Here is a 19405-nt window from a genome sequence, read left to right as displayed (position 1 = left end):
CGTTTTGGGGGTATTTACAAAAGAGTATCATGTGCTATATCTGTTACAGTTTCTCTCCAACTCCTTATAAATATTTCCAACCGTTTATGCTTTCCTGATAAAATCTGACTACTTCATTTTGTAGTTAAGTTTTTATTTAATCATTCCCATTTCTTGTGGAGGTGGCAAGGTTGGGGCTCTGTGACTCCATGGGGAGAGAATGGCTGCTGCATTCCTCTTACCAAGGGCAAGCAAATAGGCAGAATACTCATGCTTTATTTAAAAAAAATAAATAAAACAAAACCCAAAACCCTGAAACCAAACCAAAAAAACCCCAGAAAAAGCTATTGCATTAGTAGAGGTGTCCCTGTTGAAGAATCTGAAGAAATTAGTGATTGTAATGTATTTGGCAGGAACGCAGGGAAGAAAAACAGTGCTTGACGCAAGATTGACTTGCAGGTCAGCATACGTACCTGCTTTCAGCTCCAGGTTGAGGCATAGGGGATGGTATCCAGAATGTGGTAGAGAAAATTGGCAAAAGTAGGTGGCTATAGCCACCGTGACAAACTGTTGGCACATTGTGACAAAACGGGTTTGGTCTCCTCAGCAAAGAACCGACAAGAACTTGTGAATTTCTGTCAAGTAAACAAGCCCCATGCTGCAGTCCAAGGGAACCTGAATCAGGTCAGGGACAGTACAAGAATGCAGGCACTGAGACAGAGGTGAAAAAAATTAGATTTCCTGTGCCTGTATACCTTGCAAAAATAGCATCTTTGAAAGTGTGTGTGCAAATTTAGAATATGCTGCGCTCCTGAACTATTTCTGGGTTATCCTGTGTCTGCTTGAATATTAATACAACGTATAACCCCACTATATTGTTTGGTGGAAATGACTGAAAAAAGCATGATGTGCTACTTAAAAGTGAACCGGGTCAGCCTTCAGTCATATGTGCATCCAAAAAACCCTTCTCCTTGTGTCTACAGTGTTTCCTTAGTTGTGCTGTTAAATTCTGCAATGTCAGCATGCTAGTGCCAGATCCCAAAATGGGATAGTCTGTGTTTGCAAGTAATCAATGGCACACAATATAAAATTATACAAAAATGCAGAAACCACAGCTCAGCTGAAAATTATGCCCCAGGGACTCAGTTCACAAATTGTATTTAAAAAGTTTTCAGGATCGGAGCTCACTATATGAAATTGTGTATAGTTAAGTGTAATATAACAGACCTCAACAGGGTTTGGTGTTTTGTTTTGTTTGTTTGTTTGTTTTAAGAAAGCATTTTTATATACTTTTAAAGCCATAGGTTTCTTTTTTGTTGTTTTTGTGTATTGCTTGTCTGCTTCTTGGATATACACTACCGTATTAAGTAGTGCTGGCTGTTGTCATCTATAAATATGGGAATAATATATGTCTTTGGGAACATTTAAAATATTTTATTTCAGGTGCAAAATTAGTAGTAAATGCTTAGAGATGATGTTTCACTTACAGCTTTTCTGGGCTTTGTAACAAACTGAGATTATCCTATATAATGTATTCATTCTGCTAATTTTTAATAGCCATATCAAATCTAAAGTGAATCATGAGTCCTTACTTCCAAAGCAGGAGGCAGGTAAAAGGAGGAATCTGGTCAGAGCGAGGAGTATCAAATACTTCTCGCAACGGTAAAGCATCTCAGCACGTTTGAAGTCAAATAATAGCAATGGCCTCATTAATAATTTGGAAAATATTATAATGTTTGGGTCTACCTTTATGCCAGTTCAGAACAAAGCTTTTTGGAATAAACTATTTTTGGGTTAAGTCACAGTAAAGAGCCTGGAAGAGCTTTTCAGCAGTGGAAAATCTCCAAGATGAGTGAATCTGCCATTAGATCTTGCCATCGTGAGGCACTGAGGGGGAGGTAGCTGGGGGAAGGCATTACTGGCCAGGAAAGTAAGTGGTAACGGTGACAAAGGTAGTGAAGGATAGTGATTCAGCATATTGCTTTAATAGCCTTCCTTAGCACGCTGCACCATGGGTGTGCTGTCGTTCTGCTGACCTATTATTCCTCTCTATCTGTAGGTTTCCACAGCATTACTTATCAGCCATTTGGATGCCTTAGCAAACATATACATATATAAATAAAATAGGAGGATGTTACTATTTGCTTAAGCTAGAGGTTATGTGGTTTGTAGAAAGGAGACGAGAAATTGCTTATGCAGAGGTATCCACAATATCACAGTTAATGGGTTCAGCTCTTAATAGAGACACAAGAGAGAAGCTTGTTTCGATCTTGGGTTATAACCTGTATTCTGGGGCTGTTACCTCTTTTTGTTAGTGGGTTTTACATTTGGTTTAGATTACCAAAAAGTTGAAGTGTGACAAAAGTGTGTTGTTTAAATATAAATATTTTTCTGTATTCCAAAGCAGTAGGCTCTCTGACTTTCTAATAAATTCCCTAAGAAACCTATTACCGTCAGATGACAACAATAGACTAGTTTGCATTCCTGCTTAAACAGCTCATAATATTGAAGATAAACTTAAAAAATAACAGCTGCTAAGGGAATGTTAAATCCCGCAAGATCCTTAAGAGATGTGTGCTGCAGAGACATATTTTATTGACAACTTTAAGAAACACGAAGGATTTCTAAAAGGCAGTGAGAAATCACTTGGAACTGGCAAGGAAAAAACCATTTTAAGAAACGTTTCTGTGTTAGACACGGGAATGGACTTGAACACTAAGAATGAAATGCCACCTGATACTGTGACTGTCAAAAGGCTGGAACCGATCAAGAAGAATATTTATTGGGCAATGTCAGAAAGTGCAAGCAATAATCAAATGCAATCAAAAGCAAAGCTGAGGAATCCAGAGGCAGTCTTTCCTTTCTTTTCAGTGATGAATCAGTTGTCTCCACCCAATGTTGAAGGATGCCACATTGCTGGAAATCCAGAGATATCTGTGCCATCACAATAGTTCCAGGGTTCAAACCAGCAACCATTTGAGAAAGCAAAACCCAGACTAACCTCCTGGATCCGTAGATGTCAGCTGCTGTATGTGGGAAAACTTTTACTGGGCATTTTTTCTGTTCTGGGGGTATGCTGCATCTAGGGATTCTTGTTTTAGCCCTGCGTCCGTCGCAATAAATAAACCTTTCACAGACACACACACACAAAAAGTCTAAATAAACACCAAGAAAAGCAAGGGCTGAACATACAGGAGTGATTGAGCGGTGAAATGAACCTCCATGTGACCCCTGGGGAGCGTGTCTGGTACTGACTTTGCTCCTTGCTGGTTCATTCCAGGAAAGAAAATAGAGCTTTGGGAAACCTGAAGGTGGGACTATCAAAAGCAAAATAAACCCACCCAACGAGCTGGCCATAAAATCGGCTGATGGATCATCGTGTGCAAAGGCTGGGTCAGCTCTTGGGGTGATGCTGGCTCTGTGGCTCAGAATATTTTGCACTCTGAGCTTTACGCCCTTAGTAATAATGAATTCATCTTTTTCAAATAAAAATCTTACGGAAAACCTGCAGTGATCCTGGCTGAAACTTTCACCTGCACAAAAAGCCACTTGTCGTCACTGGTGGAAGATATGCATATGTGGGTAGTTAAAACACTTAAGTCGTTTTCGTGGTTACACTCATTCTCCTCCGTGGCCATCAGCAGAACGTACCATCTGGCAAGGGAGCACCTCCTTCCCATTACACGCCTGAGAGCTCTCCGCAAATGAGATTTCAGCTCATTAGGATACTTCATACCCTTGCAGGAATTTAAGAAATACATACCTCTTTATCTCTTGTACTTTCTTCTGAGTTGCTTATTATTTGTTCAGTTCAAGGAAACAAAATATATTTACTGAACTTATCCTTTTTGTTTGTTTGCAATTTGCATATATGCAAATAAAGATCTTTTCAGAATTACTACATATACCTAATGAATCTATTTGGGCCTGCGGCTCTGTCATCGAAAGTTGTGACATTAATTGAGGATTAGAAGTGCAATCTCATGCTGAATTACAAGAGCTCTTGTGCTGATGGGTTCCTTTATTTTGATGAGTGAAGATCGTGAAGTTACTTTTCAGGTGTAGCTGCTTCTGGTTGGTGTTTTGTCTGTGTCTCTGCAGTGCCTGGAAGGTCTTGTTGCTCAAGATGTTGCACATATGGTAGGTGACAGTTCCTGGTCTGAAGTGATTGAGCTCATCCTTTGTGCTGTATGAATATTTGCTAAATCTTGCTAAAGTGTAAATAATCCTGCCAGTAATATGCCTGTTAGAATAGGAATGGAAAAAAAGCACATCAAGTGGATAACACACCAGTGAATTCAGGTCAGTTTTTACAGAATATAATTGCAGAAATTGAGGAATTTGTTTCACTCGAGTAAGTTAGAATGGGGCTTTTAAAATTATTGCTCATTACTGTGATCGATAACTAGTTCTGGCTTTCCAGCAGTTTTGAGGGTCATCTGTCAAGTTGAGGTTTTTGACTTGAAAAATTTATTAACCTATAAATTTTATTAATAAATTGTAGTTTCTTACAGTATATCATCATCTCAGTTTTAGGACCAGAGGATCAAAAAAAGGAAATAAGCACAATACTTGTCAAAAAGTGTTTGCAAAATTTATGTGAAATTTGAAAGTACTCGCATATCTTAATATAAGTTGTAGGGCATGGGAAATAGGATGGCTGCTGTTAATTAGGCCTGGGATGGCTCCTGTTAATTAGGGCAGGAAGTTTTGTAGTTTATTATACAGGTAGTAACAGGCTTGATACTTGCCTTAGATACTACTTAGGGTACCCATCTTACCACTGATAAGGTTTCTGATAATAATGTACCAGTACTACTGTAAATCCCTTATGAAGTGGGGTAATTTCTTCTGCTGTATTGCTGGAGGAAAAAGAAAAGGGAGCAGAAGGATGGACAAAAAGGAAATAAGGAAACTAGAAAATGTTCTGTGCAAGCCTACAGATCAGTAATAGCAACTATGCTGGTAATAAATTTATTCCGTTTCATGGAAAGCCAACATGAGGCATATGTAATCTGGAGAAATGGTAAGTACTCAAGCCCAATGTATCAGTAAGTTTTGGTGGACAGTTGCCAAGAACTTGTTTGCTGGTATCTGATTTTAAAATTTCATAAATACAAATAGCACAAAAGACACTTGTAACTTGTTTCAAAATACAGATTTAAAATAAGATGCGTATGTTCTAAAGATCTCTCTAGCCTGTTGTGCTTTTTATAGGTGTGCATTTCAGTGATGCGTATGATGTTTAAAGGGCAGATGTACATTTCATAACGATTCAAAATGGTGTTTTATTTTTAGATTTGCAAAGAAAAAAAAAAGTACAAATAGCACACAGTCATCTTGACTCTATTTTAAGGCCTCTCGGTTATGGCAATTGTGTTTGCTGACAGTTCCACAAGAAGAACCTCTTTTTAAAGGGTAAGTCAGTTACAGGAGAATTACATGTGGAATAAAGTGTACTTAAGGTTAGCTTATGAGCTAGTAATGGTTCTCAAATGAGCATAAATTTTACCGAAATTAAACCCAGAAGAGGTCATTACGTCATTCAGTCTGATTTCCTATATATTATGGGCCACTCAGTGCTATCCAAACTTTAACTAGCCTGAACATTCCAGTTCACAGAAAATTTAAAATACCTATCGTTGTCAGAGTGCAGCAGCAGACTGAAATTATAATAGTGATCTTATTGCAGAGGAGTTTTTCCAAGTGCATTTTGGGGGTTTGAAGGAGGGAGAGGGATGGGGTTGGTGACCCCAGTGGTAGACATGGCAGGGCTGTCATAACTCTCTGGCCCTTCCTGAAGTGATTTCCACAGTCTCCACTTCAGAAATATTTGACTAGAAAAAAACCAAAACAAAGCAAACAAACAAAAGAACCCCCACAGAGCAAAACCCCCAGTTTCTCTGGTACCTTTCTGCATACATAAGCAGACAGTGCTGGTCCATAAAGAAACCAGCATGAAGGCCATGAAATAAATGACCCCTCGCTTTTTCACTGGCTGTGACATTACATATGATCTGTTCCCAGACAGCCACACCAGAGAAAGCCCTCTCTGTAAGTGCAGCTGTGCTAGCAAAGTTGTGCTTTTGTTGGTAATGTTTATTTACCAACTGAATTCATCCAGGGGCAGGATAGGCTATGTTGACAAACGCACAGCTTTGCTGGTATCATGTCTTCCACAGCAGGAATACTTTGTTGTATTTTCTAGTTTTTCTGGCAAAGACTTGTGATGGGAAGGCGGTTGCAGATAAAAATGCATGCCCTTTATTCCTGGGAAGCCGCAATCCTCTTCTGCGCGCGGCTTGAGCAAGCTCAGCAGCTCGTGCACCGCCAGCAAACAACTGCTTATCTGACACCATATAAGGCTGCGGTCGAGAAGGAAAATGTTGAAAAACATTCCATGGTAAACTTACACTGGCAGATTAAATATGACACAGAAAAGCTTAGATACAGCTTGCTTTTTTTTTTTTTTTTTAAAATTTAGCTCTGATAGTATTTACCCCAAAAATGACCTTTTACAGTTAATTAGGAAAAATAGCTTGTGTTTCTAGAATTGCTAAACAGTCCCATCCCAGAATAACAGGATTTTAGGAGACGTGGACACACAGGTTTTGGTTCGGTTGGTTTTTTTTTGTTTGTTTGTTTTTCTTGGACTTGCTACCATTGAAAGCAGGAGATAATCACTTTTAGGCTACAAGGTTGTGGGAGTGTTGGGATGTGTTTGGGGATATGGTGGGGAACTGGATATCACAGAGAGGGGCGTACTGAGAAGGAATTATGGTTGTGAGAGTGGGTTTATATCAATAGTTTTAACAAGGTGTGAGACCCAGCAAAGCGCTTAAAAAAAGGAAAAAAAAAACCAAACCAACAAAAGATTTCTGAAAGTGTCATGGGTGGTGCTACAGGAGAGAGACAGGCTCTCCTCTCCTTTTCGTCAGTATATTGCTTGCATCTTTGCTGTCCTCCTATGATAGCCTACTAAATTAGACTAGAATGTTAGATTATAAGAGTAGTCCAACTTCAGTAGCCGTTGGTGGCCTAAATCTGACTTTCCAAACTCTTCCCTGCCTGGTGGCCCCTGCTTTTGGCTTTCCCCCTGAGGAATGTGCTGTCTCCATCTCCTGCAGATGTCATTTCCCCAAACCATCAGCAGCTGAGACAATTGTGAGCTGACACGAGAGGTGGTGCAGCTCTTGCCTCAGCTGTGTAAGGCTTCTTCAGGAGGAGGTGGAAGCATCCCTCACGCTATACTTACCCCCACATACAGCCAGCTGGACCTCAGTGAACTAAATGGTAGGTAATTTATTAGCATTTTGCAAATGTAGGGACTTTTCTGCAATATGATCAAGTGTCTAATAGCCTTTATGGCTAAGGGCGTGCCGTACCATCTGTCAGAGTTTATTCAGTGTTGTTCTCTAGCTTAATTTTTTGTCTAACATTATGCCTTTCTCAGAGTGTCCTGTCTTTTGTGGTGCGTTGCAGAAACACTCAAGTGGTGTGCGCCTGTGTTGCGTAGGCTCTGGCTTGCAGGTGAGCCTGGTCAGCTGGTGGTGACCCACGCTGTGTGGACCGCTTGTGCTGCGGGGCTGGCACGTATGTGAAAGCTGAAGTGTGGATGGGAACGGAATGCACGTCATTTTATGGAGGAGGAGGATTAATAAGATTTTCAGGAAAGAGGTTAAGCTTTAGGTCATTTCCTTCCTATTGTTACGCTTTTGAATTTTTGCCAGTGAGATGGGTGAAAGGATGTATTTTTGTCTTTGAATGCTTTGAATTTCAATGATGTCTTTACTTTGAATGCGGAGAAGTGGAATTCCACTTTAGTCCTGCCGTTGTACTGTATCATATGTCTAAAAAAATTACTCGTATTTTTTTTGCAATATCTTTCTTCTATATTCTAGGTAGCTAATCCTTGGAGCTGCTGCTGCGCCTTGAAATAGCACATAGTGTGAGGGCACATGGAGGTGCTCTGATCCCTACCTTGAAGTGTTAGTGTATGTATAGAGGGAAAGAAAATGTAGTCGTATAATTATTGAGAAAGAAGAAAATAGCTCATCTTATGGCAGCGTCAGAATAAAGGCTGTGTATGAAAATGAGAGTAAGGATCTTGCTACTCTATTAATTTAAGCTTCAATAGCAAAAAGGTTTCATTGTTTAGTGTTTGGAGGAGGTGCAATGGTATGGCTTCTACCTTTGCTCTCCTTCTGTAGGAGTGAAGTGTTAGAGAAATACAGCTTATTCCTGACCATCCTGCCAGTCACAGGTAGAAAAATGGATAATCGCTCTTGCTGTTTGAAGTAATAGGGTGCAGTAAACGTAATATACGTGGTATGTAGGGGGTCGCGGAGGGCATGCAAGGGAACGCAAATGGAGTCTTTCCTCCCTGTCCACAGCGCAGGGGCAGTAAGTGGAGGTATGTGAACCTGAATTTTGGTTGTGCGAGGCAACAAATTGCTGCTGTGCAGTGAGGCACAAACACCTCCCTGTTTTTTTGACCCTGGGTCATGATATTAAATATCTGAATATTGATGATGATGATGATCCTTCACTGCTAATACAGCAGGACTGTGTCACCAGGAGGCCGATATTCGTGTCTATGTTGGAGTTCAGAGTGTCACCCTGCAGCCTCTGGCAGTGCACCATCACCTCCATGTAGACCCCAGACAGCTGCTTCTCTCCTATGTGAGGCTGTGAGAGCATCTGTTGTACCTTTCTCCGCATCTTACTTTTCTGCTCTTGGTTTTCTCAGCTGAAGATTTGTGTCTTATATTTTCATTACTGTCCAAGTTTTCCAAAGTGTTTTAAAGAGTAATGAGATCTGTGATAGGATCTGGTAGGTGCTCGGGCAGCTTTTAAGACTGTCCAAGAATTTTGTTTTTCTCAGTGTTTTGGGGGGGTTGCTCTAGTGGCATTCAAGGGAGAACAGTTTCCAGCCATTTAGTACACAGCAGTGTTTTAAATTTCTCTTACAGTAGTCCAATTCTGGTGTTCTTTTCCCTCCTGTCCTTTGAAAATACAATTCCTAGAGGTGCTTATGCAAGCATGAAGTAATACAGTACTTTTCAGTTCTTCGTTAGCAAAAAGCCCATCTTAATTTCTTTGAAAGAAGCATTTTAATTTTTTTTCTTGGAAAGTCTTCAAGCTGAGTATGAATAAATATTCCTGTAAAAGTTGGGGCGTTTCTCCCTGTTTTTTGTTATCTGATTATTAGTACGAGAACCGAGATTTGCTTTCAGAGCTTGAACCTAGTGCTCCCCAAGGGTACGTACGGTTTCATGAAATGTGTGCTGCAGAGGACTCGATCTGCAGATCGTGGACCAGATTGCAAAGATACCCTTAAGTACCCTTTTTGTTCTTGCAGTATCAGGGTCGGTTTGGCACGGTTTGGGTCCTTGCCATAAGCTGAAGGAGTAGGTGAGCTGCCAGCATCTACCAGGGGGGTTGTGAGTAGTCAGAGTGTCTGGCAAAACAGAGCCCTGTCCCAGCCCCTGCGCTGAGGTGGCATTTACCAACCTGCAAGAGGAGAGGTAGTAATAACAGCTCTCTGGCACCTGCTTTTCCTCCTGCTCGGGGGTGCCCAGTGCAGCGTTATCCTGGGTTAAAGGCAGCTTCATCCCAGCCAAATGTCACAGAGCAGTCTCATCTTCTCTAAAATAACTGGATTTGTGGGGAAGTCATGCGGGAGAGCGAAATACTGAGTAAACAAAAGCCAGAACTTCCAGTGAGATCCTGCTGTGCTGGTTGCTGTGGCTGCCTTGCCGTCATTTCTAGGATTTAACCATCCTCCTGTTTACATCAGCCCGCCCCGCGCTGTGGGGCCGTGGCCGTGCCTCGGAATCCTCCCTTGGACAAGGCGAGGAAGGAAGTGGAGGGAGGATGGGGCTTCGGCATCCTGTACCCTTTGGAGGGGAGTGGCTGCAAATAGCTGAGCTTGAAGGACGTAATACTTTATATGTTTTAACACGGGCTCTTTGAACCTAGATAAACCCTTGATTAAAGGAGAAGAGGCAGACGATTGTGTGTAACTGCTAGAAACTGCCAGGGAGTTTGAGAACATCCTTCCAAACCCCTTTCCCTCAAATGACAAGAGGAAGGGAGAGGACAGACGCGCCTCGTGGAGCTGAGATTACACAACAGTGCTAATACAGAGCTAAAGCCTCCAAACTTGAGCTGCACAGGCTGAGTCCAGAAGGCAACGTTTGTGGAAGATAACATTTGTGATTGGGAACAGGAATGCTATTTTCAGGGTTTGTCCTGTGAAATGTTAATTTTCTTTTACTCATCGGTTTGTTAATTGGGCTCAGATGGAGAAATGCAGTTTAGGATCCACAGCCATCCTTTGGAACGGCCAGGTAAGCCTAGAAGGTACAACTACGTGTTGATCTTTAATTTCAGCAATGTACTGCATACACTAGTGCTGTCTTCTGTGAGAAATGTTTGGCTTTCACCAGAAAGCCTGTGAACTGTTCACAAACTGAGATGGGGAATTCTGAAAATCACAGAACATAGGCTGTACATAGTGGGTTAGTATTTGTTTGTACAGTAGTAACTGATACGCAGCGTATTTTAAATGGGTTGACATGATGTAATTTATTCTAATAATTGCTTGCAATGGAAGCTCTGCCTTGAAATTGTTGATTTACTTACTGGCTTTCCAGAAAAGGAGTGAGGCCTCAGGTAATAAGATTTGTCTTCTCCTTTAAATGTGTACTGATGCAGTTTTCAATTGCTTTTAGGCATATTTTGGATATAAGGGAGTAATGGATTTAGTTCGTTAGTTCAGTACCCATTGTGCTGCTACTTTAATGATTACCTATGGATTATTTTATTAATTTTTTAAAAAAATATTTCTGGAATTAAAATTATTAGAGGTTACCAAAGTGAAAATACTGCACAAAATTTATTGTTACAAACATTCCTATTCAGTTGCTCAAAATCCACAGTGAGTACTCTTTGGAATGTTCTTAGTAATCTTACATTTTGGTGACGGTCTATTTTACTGCTTGGAGGTCTGTCCTCACACCAAAAAAGCGGAATGCATTTACTGGCACTGGGACTGAGGTTTTGGAAGTCATGCAGTAAAATTCATGTAAATCAGATTTATGTTTTACATTGGAAATGCCATTTTAGAGATCTCCTGATGGTTGGCTCAAAATTAAGTTCAGAAATATCCTCCGATGCAGATTAAGTACAAACCTGTTACTTTTAAAGACTGAGTGAAATAACAGAATAAAATAGAGGATGATCATTCTCAAAAGTATGCTCATGAGAAAAACTGGTGGCAGATCGATGAATCTCATCTTGAGACAAAAATATATGTAGCCTTGCTATCTACCAGCCTTCCAGCTCCTCTGATACATACTGTAAGAGAACACCTGACAAGAGAAATAACATTTAGATCATTGCTTTATAAGCTTCCCTGGGCTGAGAACAAACACCCCTGTTAATAACGGGATGCATCACTCACATCATCTTCAGTGTCCAAGAATTTATTAAAATTAACCTAAAATGCTAAGGAAGACAGCATTTTGACAATGTGAGCTTAATTTAAAATTTTGAATTAAGAATAAACAATACAAGCACTTCAAAAGATTTTGCATAAAACATCTTCCAGAAAGGGATGAAAAAATGGAGATTGGGATGTAAATCCCAAATGAGGATAACAGAATTATGCAGGGATACAATGGTGTTACCAACATGATTGATCTTTTCTGAGCTAAGCTGCGCGGATTTTTTCAAGAGCTGTGAATTAGAATACCCATATATGGTAGTGAGGGATGAAAATTGTAAAATTGTGTATAATTAAAACCATTCAGTGACATTCTGAGTCTGTTAAGCATCACCTTCTCTCTGAGCTCTGCATATAAGCGTCTTTATAAATGTGTTACAGAAAAGAGATCAGTATGCAAAAGTTTGAAGCTCTTAGATTGCTATAGGGAACTTTTAAATTTTATCACGTAACCTAACACTACTGACCACAGAAACTGGGACCAGAAGACGAGTTTACATATGACCAGTCTATGCACTGGGACTATAAAGCTTGTTTCAGATATTGATCAGTAGCAGTTCTTGTTATTTATTTGTTTGTTTGTTGATTTAAGTTATGCAAGATGACTCTGTAAGGTGATGGATTTCAGGTAGTTTATCCTTTTTCCTAAGACAGAAACAGTGAAAGTGATAAGATGCAAAGACCAAAACGTGAGCTCCGCAGAAGCCTCCTGACCCCTGATGTCAGTTACTGGTTTAGCAGGGCTTTCACCACTGTCTCCCGTAACATCCTCATGCAAAACTGGGAGTAGCAGCTGATAAACCAGAAGGTTGTGCTGCCATCCAGACAGGCTGGAGAAATGGGCAAACAGGAATGTCACAAAGTTCAAAGGGAAATGCCCAGCCCTGCCCCTGGGGAGAAATAACCCCTGACAGCGGGACAGGCTGGGGGCTGACCGTCTGGAAAGCACTTTTGCAGAAAAAGACGTGGAGGTCCTGGAGGACAAGAAGTCGAACAAGAGCCATCAGAGTGCTCTGGACACTCACTGGCATCCTGGGGTCATTAGGAAGAGCCTTAGCCAGCAGGTTGAGGGAGGTGGTCCTTCCCTCTCCTCAGCACTGGTGAGACACTTCTGAGTCCTACTCCAGCTCTGGGCTCCCGCTACAGAAAAGGCACGGGCAAACTGGAGCTTTTTGTAACTCTTACTCTTTTATGGGCATAATTCTATTGCGTAAACTTAATTCTGTAAAAACAATACCTTCTTTCATTACACTGTTCATCCATTTATCCTGCCCTTCTGTATTGCTTTTCACATAAGACAGCTGTACCGAAGTGGCACGTGCCAGAGGGAGCTGCATCCCGTTCACTGTCACATCAGGGCAGCGCTGTGGACGCAGGTGGAGAACTACGATGCTGACATGGAGAGCACAAGCTGTGGGTATTACAGATGCCGTTGGTATCTAACTTATCTTAAAGGGTGTTGTAATGATGGCAAAGCCTAAAAGTGGAAAAAATGAGTTCAGTTCTTAATACCAGGTTTGGCTGATTGCTTAGCAGTTAAATAAAGAAAACATTATTACTCAGAACATGTTTGGTTTACAGTGATTTCAAGGAGCTCTAGTCAGTGTGAAGTTCCACACAGCGATATATTTATTACTACCCACTTTTCATTGTAGAAGATATCTCACGTATGGTGATCTGTGCAGGGGTTGCAGCTCTGAGAAATAAGTTACTTTCTGTAATATTTTGCGTCTAAGAATTACTGAACATAGAAAGATACTGTGCATCTTGCGTTGTTTTATTTCTTCCAGAAGTGTAGACTCACTGGACAAGATACCAAATGCAGTAAGACAGCATTTTGTTGCATATTTTATGTTCTGGGAAGGGATATTTATATCTACTCTTTGGCCCAGATTCTGGAACAGCCGCCAGTTTCACAAACAGCAACAATTATCTGCTAAAAGGGGACTAGAACTTCTCAGAATTGAAGTTCCCTATGGAATATACATATATAATGTGTGTGTGTGTGTGTGTATACACATGTACATACATATATATGTTTTTGGGGAAGAGGAGCGATGGAGTGGTAATTCTGACACTGCTTTTTGTGCTCTCAAACACTTTTTTTTTTGTGCAGCTGAATATTACTGAGGCTATCACTGTTTAACTGTTTTTTATTGCAGTGTTGATAAGTAAATTTCTGCAATATTGTGTACTTTATTGTTTTCATACTATTTGATTTTTTTTTTTTTGCTGTTCAGGTTTTTTTGTTAACTGAGGTTTGAAGTTATTTTTCCATATGCATTAGTAGTGTTGTATTTTTGCCCCTATGTGAATAACATCATAAAAGCAGAAACAAAATCAGCTGTTTCAGAAGAAAATCAAAGCTGTCCAAAATAAATTCTGTAATTTGAGTGGATTGCTGACAGGCAGTGGTCTGTCAGCGTTTTTTCATCCCTCTGTCTCTGCCACCTTCTGTTGCAGTGGCACCGTGCCTGTGGGCAGAGTATCAATGATGTAGTCTTCGTTGCTGCAAAGGAGACTATTCCTTCATGAAAGCGCTGAAAATCCAAGCACTTTCTTAAATACTGGATTTTATAAAATAAGGTGTAAGAAAATGTTCTGCTTTCTTGTACCTGTCAGCTCAGAATTCGAGACTCAGTTCATGTAGGACCTTTTCTGAAGCTCACTAACGTCCCTGTAAAAATTACCATTGACTTTACTTAGTTACTGATTTTAAAAAACAAAGAACAATTGCTCATGCGTTAATGTTGGAAATCTCACTGTTAAAGGCATATTTCATTGTTTCAGAGTTCCGTGATTTGTTGAACAAGGTAAGAATAAAAAAATTCATGTTTATAGTTAAAATATACCAAATAGCTGTCCTTCTGCTTAGAATGATGAACAGACTCTTTTCCAATTGACTGAATTCAGAAGAAGTAGAGCATGTCAGGGGGGTGGTTTTTTGTCATACAATACATCTATATTTACCTAGACGTAATGAGAACACTGAATAATTTATAATGATCTGTGATTCAGATAACTGTGGAATTTTTAAAGAATCTGCTCTCTTTGGGTAGCGATGGTTTGGATAACCAAGTTTGTATGGTGGACCAAAGTGGGCACTAGTGTAGATTTGCTGGAAGTTAAGCTTCATCTCACAGCTTCCCAGAGTACTGTCTGTTGAAAATAATACTGGGGCTTTGAGTTAGGAAGGCACATCGAAAAATAAAAAAGTAAATAAATAAAGCAACAGTGTATTGTTTCGTTTAAAGTGCCATTGCAAACTACATACAGGGATTATTTTTTTGGGAGGCCCGTGGGATGATTAACAGGATGTACTTTCAGAGTTCCTCTTTATATAGCTTTGAAAAAAATGGGAATACGTGGGTGAGATACAGCTTTGTTTACTCTGAAAGTTTTTCGCTGTAATGAAGAAGACGTATGCGTGTTTTAAGTTTTTACTGCCTTTGTGCCTGACTTTCTGGTGTATGCAGTTTAGGTACTATCGTGTTGATTCCTGAGGGTATTACGTGCTCGAGGATCACAGGTGTTAGGAGAACCCTCCTGTCCCTCCTCGTTGTCATTGAGATAATTACGAAACTGTTCTGGACTCGTTGGGATGTTGAGGTGTTCAGACCACAGCCTCCTAAAAATTCTCAGTCAGCCATGCCTGGAGGCATAAAAGTGCCAGTAGCTTGCCATGGCTGCCTCTTGACTCTCCAGAGCTCTTCCAGGTTGTGGGCAGGCTGTGTAACTTGCTCTCAAGCAATCACAGAAGTCCAGCATGTCTCTGGGAATTCTTTGTACGTCAGTTTGGTAGGATGCAAATGTACAGACAGCACTAATGATTCAGTACAGATATTGTGCATGCACTGAGAGGAGCAATCAGAATGAAAAGGAGGAAGGCAAGCTTTAGCGTAAGTTTTTGTTTTGTTCTGTTTTTAAGATAAAAGCAATAAAGCTGCATTGTTTGTTAATCTTTGATAAACAGCATATGGATTTCTAAAATGCAGGTGACAATTCCGTAATCTTATTTATGCGAGAGTTCCTACCGAAGTACAAAGAAAACGTGCTTGAATGGATAGGAGCTTCATGAACAAAGCCACAGCAGACTAAGTTCTTAGTGAAATCTTTTTAAGATTACAGAATGCACTTAAATGTATGTAATAAAACAGGATTTTTATTTTTTTTTTAATTTTAAGCCTAAGGGATATCACTGGAAAGAATTAGGATGTTGTGTTTGAGGTTGCAGGTATAATTGTCTAATTAAGAAACAGCTGCCTAAATGTTAATGCCTAAAACGTTATGATGCATACTTTTAAAGAACTTCCTGTGCAAAAGAAGTTAAGCTGGATTTATGTCAGCTTCTTCTGGCTCATCATAGCTAACTGTTGTGCCTGTTCAAACAGCTTCTCGCTCTGGTTTTCTTTCATTCATGCAGCATTCTGGGTGCCTGAATACAGGCTGGTAAATCAAAAACAAACCCCAAGACCTGTGTTTGTTACTGTTAGGACAAAAAGCTTAGTTTGGGAGGGGAAAATACTGATATTGCAAAGCCGATCTGCAGATACTTACTGTTTGCTTCTCTGTTCTCCTCTTTTGAATATATTTTGCTGGATCTTTCATTTGTATCTCTGGCTTACTATGTGACAGTTCTGCCCTTCTGAGCCTCTAACTCCACTGATAAGGAATAATAATACTGTACCTGTCAGAAAACTGAATATATCCAATTTTTTGGTGTATGTATAAAAATATTTTGTCTAGTTTCTAAAGCTTAAGAATATGTTAAAAACCTCTAGTTGCAATGCCATACTTTCTACTTAGGGCATGAATGCTCAATTTTCACATCGCAGAGCAGGACTGCTGTATAAAACGGTGCGGTTACTCTGTGATGGAGTTACAGCCAGCTATACACTCCCAACAGCACCTCTGTTGAGTTAGGGAAGTTTTGGAATTTAATACTTTACCTTGGCAGGTCACCTCCTGCAGGAAACCGTGTGTTTGCTTTGGCTGTATGTATGTCTGCCCACTCTGCATAAAATGATCTACGGAAGTAATTTATCTTTTGCCAGTTAGTTTGATTTATTTATTTTTTTTTAATACAAGTCATTTTTTGTATCTGGGCCTTTTGAAACAGAAAACCAAGAAAACTACTATCATAAGTACTACTTGACTTTTTTTTCCTTTCCTCTTTCAGATGAGAACTCTCCAGCCAATTTTTGGGATTCCAAGAATCGGGGAGTGACTGGCACGCAAAAAGGACAAATTGTATGGCGAATTGAACCTGGCCCCTATTTTATGGAATGTGAGTACCTATTTATCCAACGCATATCTAAAGGCGAGCATGCCTTTATGTCAAGGAAAGTCAACAGGATGGCATTTGATATCTATTTTGTCAGTCCCTCTGATAAACCAAAGGAATTGATTGTTTTCCTCTAAGGGGCAGCATTTTCCAGTGTGCTTGGACATTATAAAAGTCAAATTGAACTTAGATGTACATTCGTATTCTAGGAATGTTCTTAGACAGCATGTTTCAGTTTAAGGGAGGAAGAAATTTCCCTTATGCAATGTCATATAGTATATATGCATTGAAAGATGAAGTCCCTTCCCAAGAAGTTTAAAATTTCAGTTAGACAAATATTAATGGTAAATGCACACAAAGGACAAGGTAATAAGCTAATAGTTCTTGCTAATGTTTGTTAGTATGAAGGCTAGATTTGTCTCCAGGAAGTGCCAGCCTCCTGTCCAGTTGCATCAGGATTTCTCAGCTGAAGTTTTGTTGAGCTGGGAAATCCCCTAAGTAATTTTGAGGTATTGAGAGTCTCTACGTGACTGGAAGAAAAGGCCTTCAGTTGAACTCTGTAAGGAGTATTGGTAGCCAAGCTTCGAATGCAAGAGCTATGCCACTCCATTAGGCAACCAGGATTTATAGGAAGCTAAGCCACTCTGCTGTGTGCTTTTTTTTTAAAAAAAAATCTTTTTCTTTGTTTTTTTTTTTTCTTTTTCATGAAAAAGAGCTGTCTTACCATCTAAAGTATATGATCCCCTAAAGAAACTGATGTTCTAATCCTACGATGTTATGTCTGGGCTTGCTGAAAACTCTGATATGCCAAGCATCAAAGTGGCAATCAGTCCCAAAAGAGCTCTGAGCTGCTCTACCACCTGTTTAGCCTCACAGCAATGAATCTTCCTTCATAAATAAAAAAAAATAAAATAAATGCTCCCACTCTGTTACTTCACTGTACAGTGCAGTGCTGCTAACTGTAGATCTTGGCAGAAATTTTTATTTTAATTAACTGATAGAACAGCAATACATGTATTTCAAGAGGTGTTGTATACCCTGTACTATAAATAATTATTAAAACTTATTTCTAGAACTCATCATTGAATCTTGCCAAGTTACTCTATGTGTTATGCAGCATATTTCTTTAACAACAACAAAAAAGCTTTACTAGGATAAAATTAAATTCAATGTCAGGAGTTTGTTACAGGAAAAAATGATTGAACTAAAGATAAGGATCAAGACAATTAACTTTTGTGGTGCCAAAGACAGTGGTATATTAAAGCAGATTAAAATGTATGTTAGAAGAGTTCATTGCCTCATTTTTCTTGTGCATATCTGTCAGTATTGTTTGCCAATATGGCCAGTTTGACTTCAAGGATGTTTGTATATTTTAGCTGGTTATGAGTTGCTCCATCATGCACAGAGATGAGGGCTTTGAACATTTATTTCATGTGAGTAACCTAGGCTAATGCTTCAAGAACTAGTTTTGAGTTAAAATCAGCTGCAACCGACTTCACACTTCACAGCAACTGATAGAAAGAGTGCAGGATATACATTCTTTGGTTGTGGCTAGCTTTACTAGTGAACAGTTCTGCTGCCATACAATGAACAAGAGACAAGCAATTATGCAGCAACTGGGAACTGTAAAAAGGAATGTTTATAAGCATATGTTGCTATAGCACATAGTATGGCAGATAAATATGTCACCAGTGACACTTGTGTTTCTTGTGAGAGGCCAAAAATTGCACTGAAACACTTAAATGAATGTCAGATTCCACTTCTTAAACTAGAAGGCCCCATTGATATGTGACCATGTTTTCTCAGCAAGGCTTTTTCTTGTAGCTTAAAGGTGGCGAAGCGACTCTTGATGCAACTACAGGCAGTTGCTCTTTTTTTATTTTATTTTTTTCCCCCCTTTCTTTTTTATTCCTCAGATCACTAAATCACAGCTCAGGCAAATGCAGCAGGTGTTGCACAGTTCATGTGCAACCGCAGTGTTCCTGCCTCTGCGGTGCCGCACCAGGCCGGGTGTGGGAAGAGCTGTGCTGTCAGGGTTCTCGTCATGCTCTGCAGACAGTGACACTGCCCAGCCTGTGCCGGCCACGGAGACAAACGTAGCTCCCTTGTTAGCCTCTTTCTCCTGCTGCGGTGCTGGTATAATTAGTACTCTCAGTGTAGCACTGCGTGTGATGCCACTGCCATAGCAAGGGAGCAAGAGGGAGAGGCAAATGGAGAGGCTAACATCTCCAGGTAAGTATGTGCCTCATGTCCCTCATGAATACCAGGCCCTGGAGGCAAGGGGGAAGGTCTGGAGAGAGGAAGAGTGTTCCCCAGTAGAGGAAGATCAGGTTAGAGACCACTTGGCCAAACTGGACATCCATAAGTCCATGGGCCCTCATGAGATGCACCTGTGAGTGCTGAGAGAGCTGGCAGATGTTATTGCTTGGCCACTCTCCATCATCTTTGAAAGGTCACGGAGAACAGGAGAGGTGCCTGAGGACTGGAGGAAGGCAAATATCACTCCAGTCTTCAAAAAGGGCAGGAAGGAGGACCCAGGGAACTGCAGACCGGTTAGTCTCCTCTTAGGAAACTGAGGAAGTGTGGACTAGACGAGGGGATAGTGAGGTGCATTGAGAGCTAGCTGTGTGACA

At 40.3% G+C, this 19405-nt stretch overlaps 1 protein-coding gene across 4 annotated transcripts in view; it reads left to right on the top strand.

Annotated features, from left to right (window-relative positions):
• Window positions 1–19405, top strand: part of HECW2 (HECT, C2 and WW domain containing E3 ubiquitin protein ligase 2) — a 174120-nt gene that overhangs the window by 76108 nt on the left and 78607 nt on the right. For 2 of the 4 annotated variants that reach the window (XM_074593852.1, XM_074593853.1), the window contains exon 3: window positions 16668–16775. In XM_074593852.1, coding sequence (XP_074449953.1) covers window positions 16668–16775 — 108 coding nt within the window. Of the gene's footprint in view, window positions 1–9882; window positions 10332–12785; window positions 12902–16667; window positions 16776–19405 lie in introns of those variants that run through there. The other 2 variants (XM_074593855.1, XM_074593854.1) reach the window with 2 other exon arrangements.

The sequence above is a fragment of the Larus michahellis genome, chromosome 7 (assembly GCF_964199755.1).
Source record: "Larus michahellis chromosome 7, bLarMic1.1, whole genome shotgun sequence".
Taxonomy (NCBI): domain Eukaryota; kingdom Metazoa; phylum Chordata; class Aves; order Charadriiformes; family Laridae; genus Larus; species Larus michahellis.
This window is presented reverse-complemented; position numbering and strand designations above follow the sequence as displayed.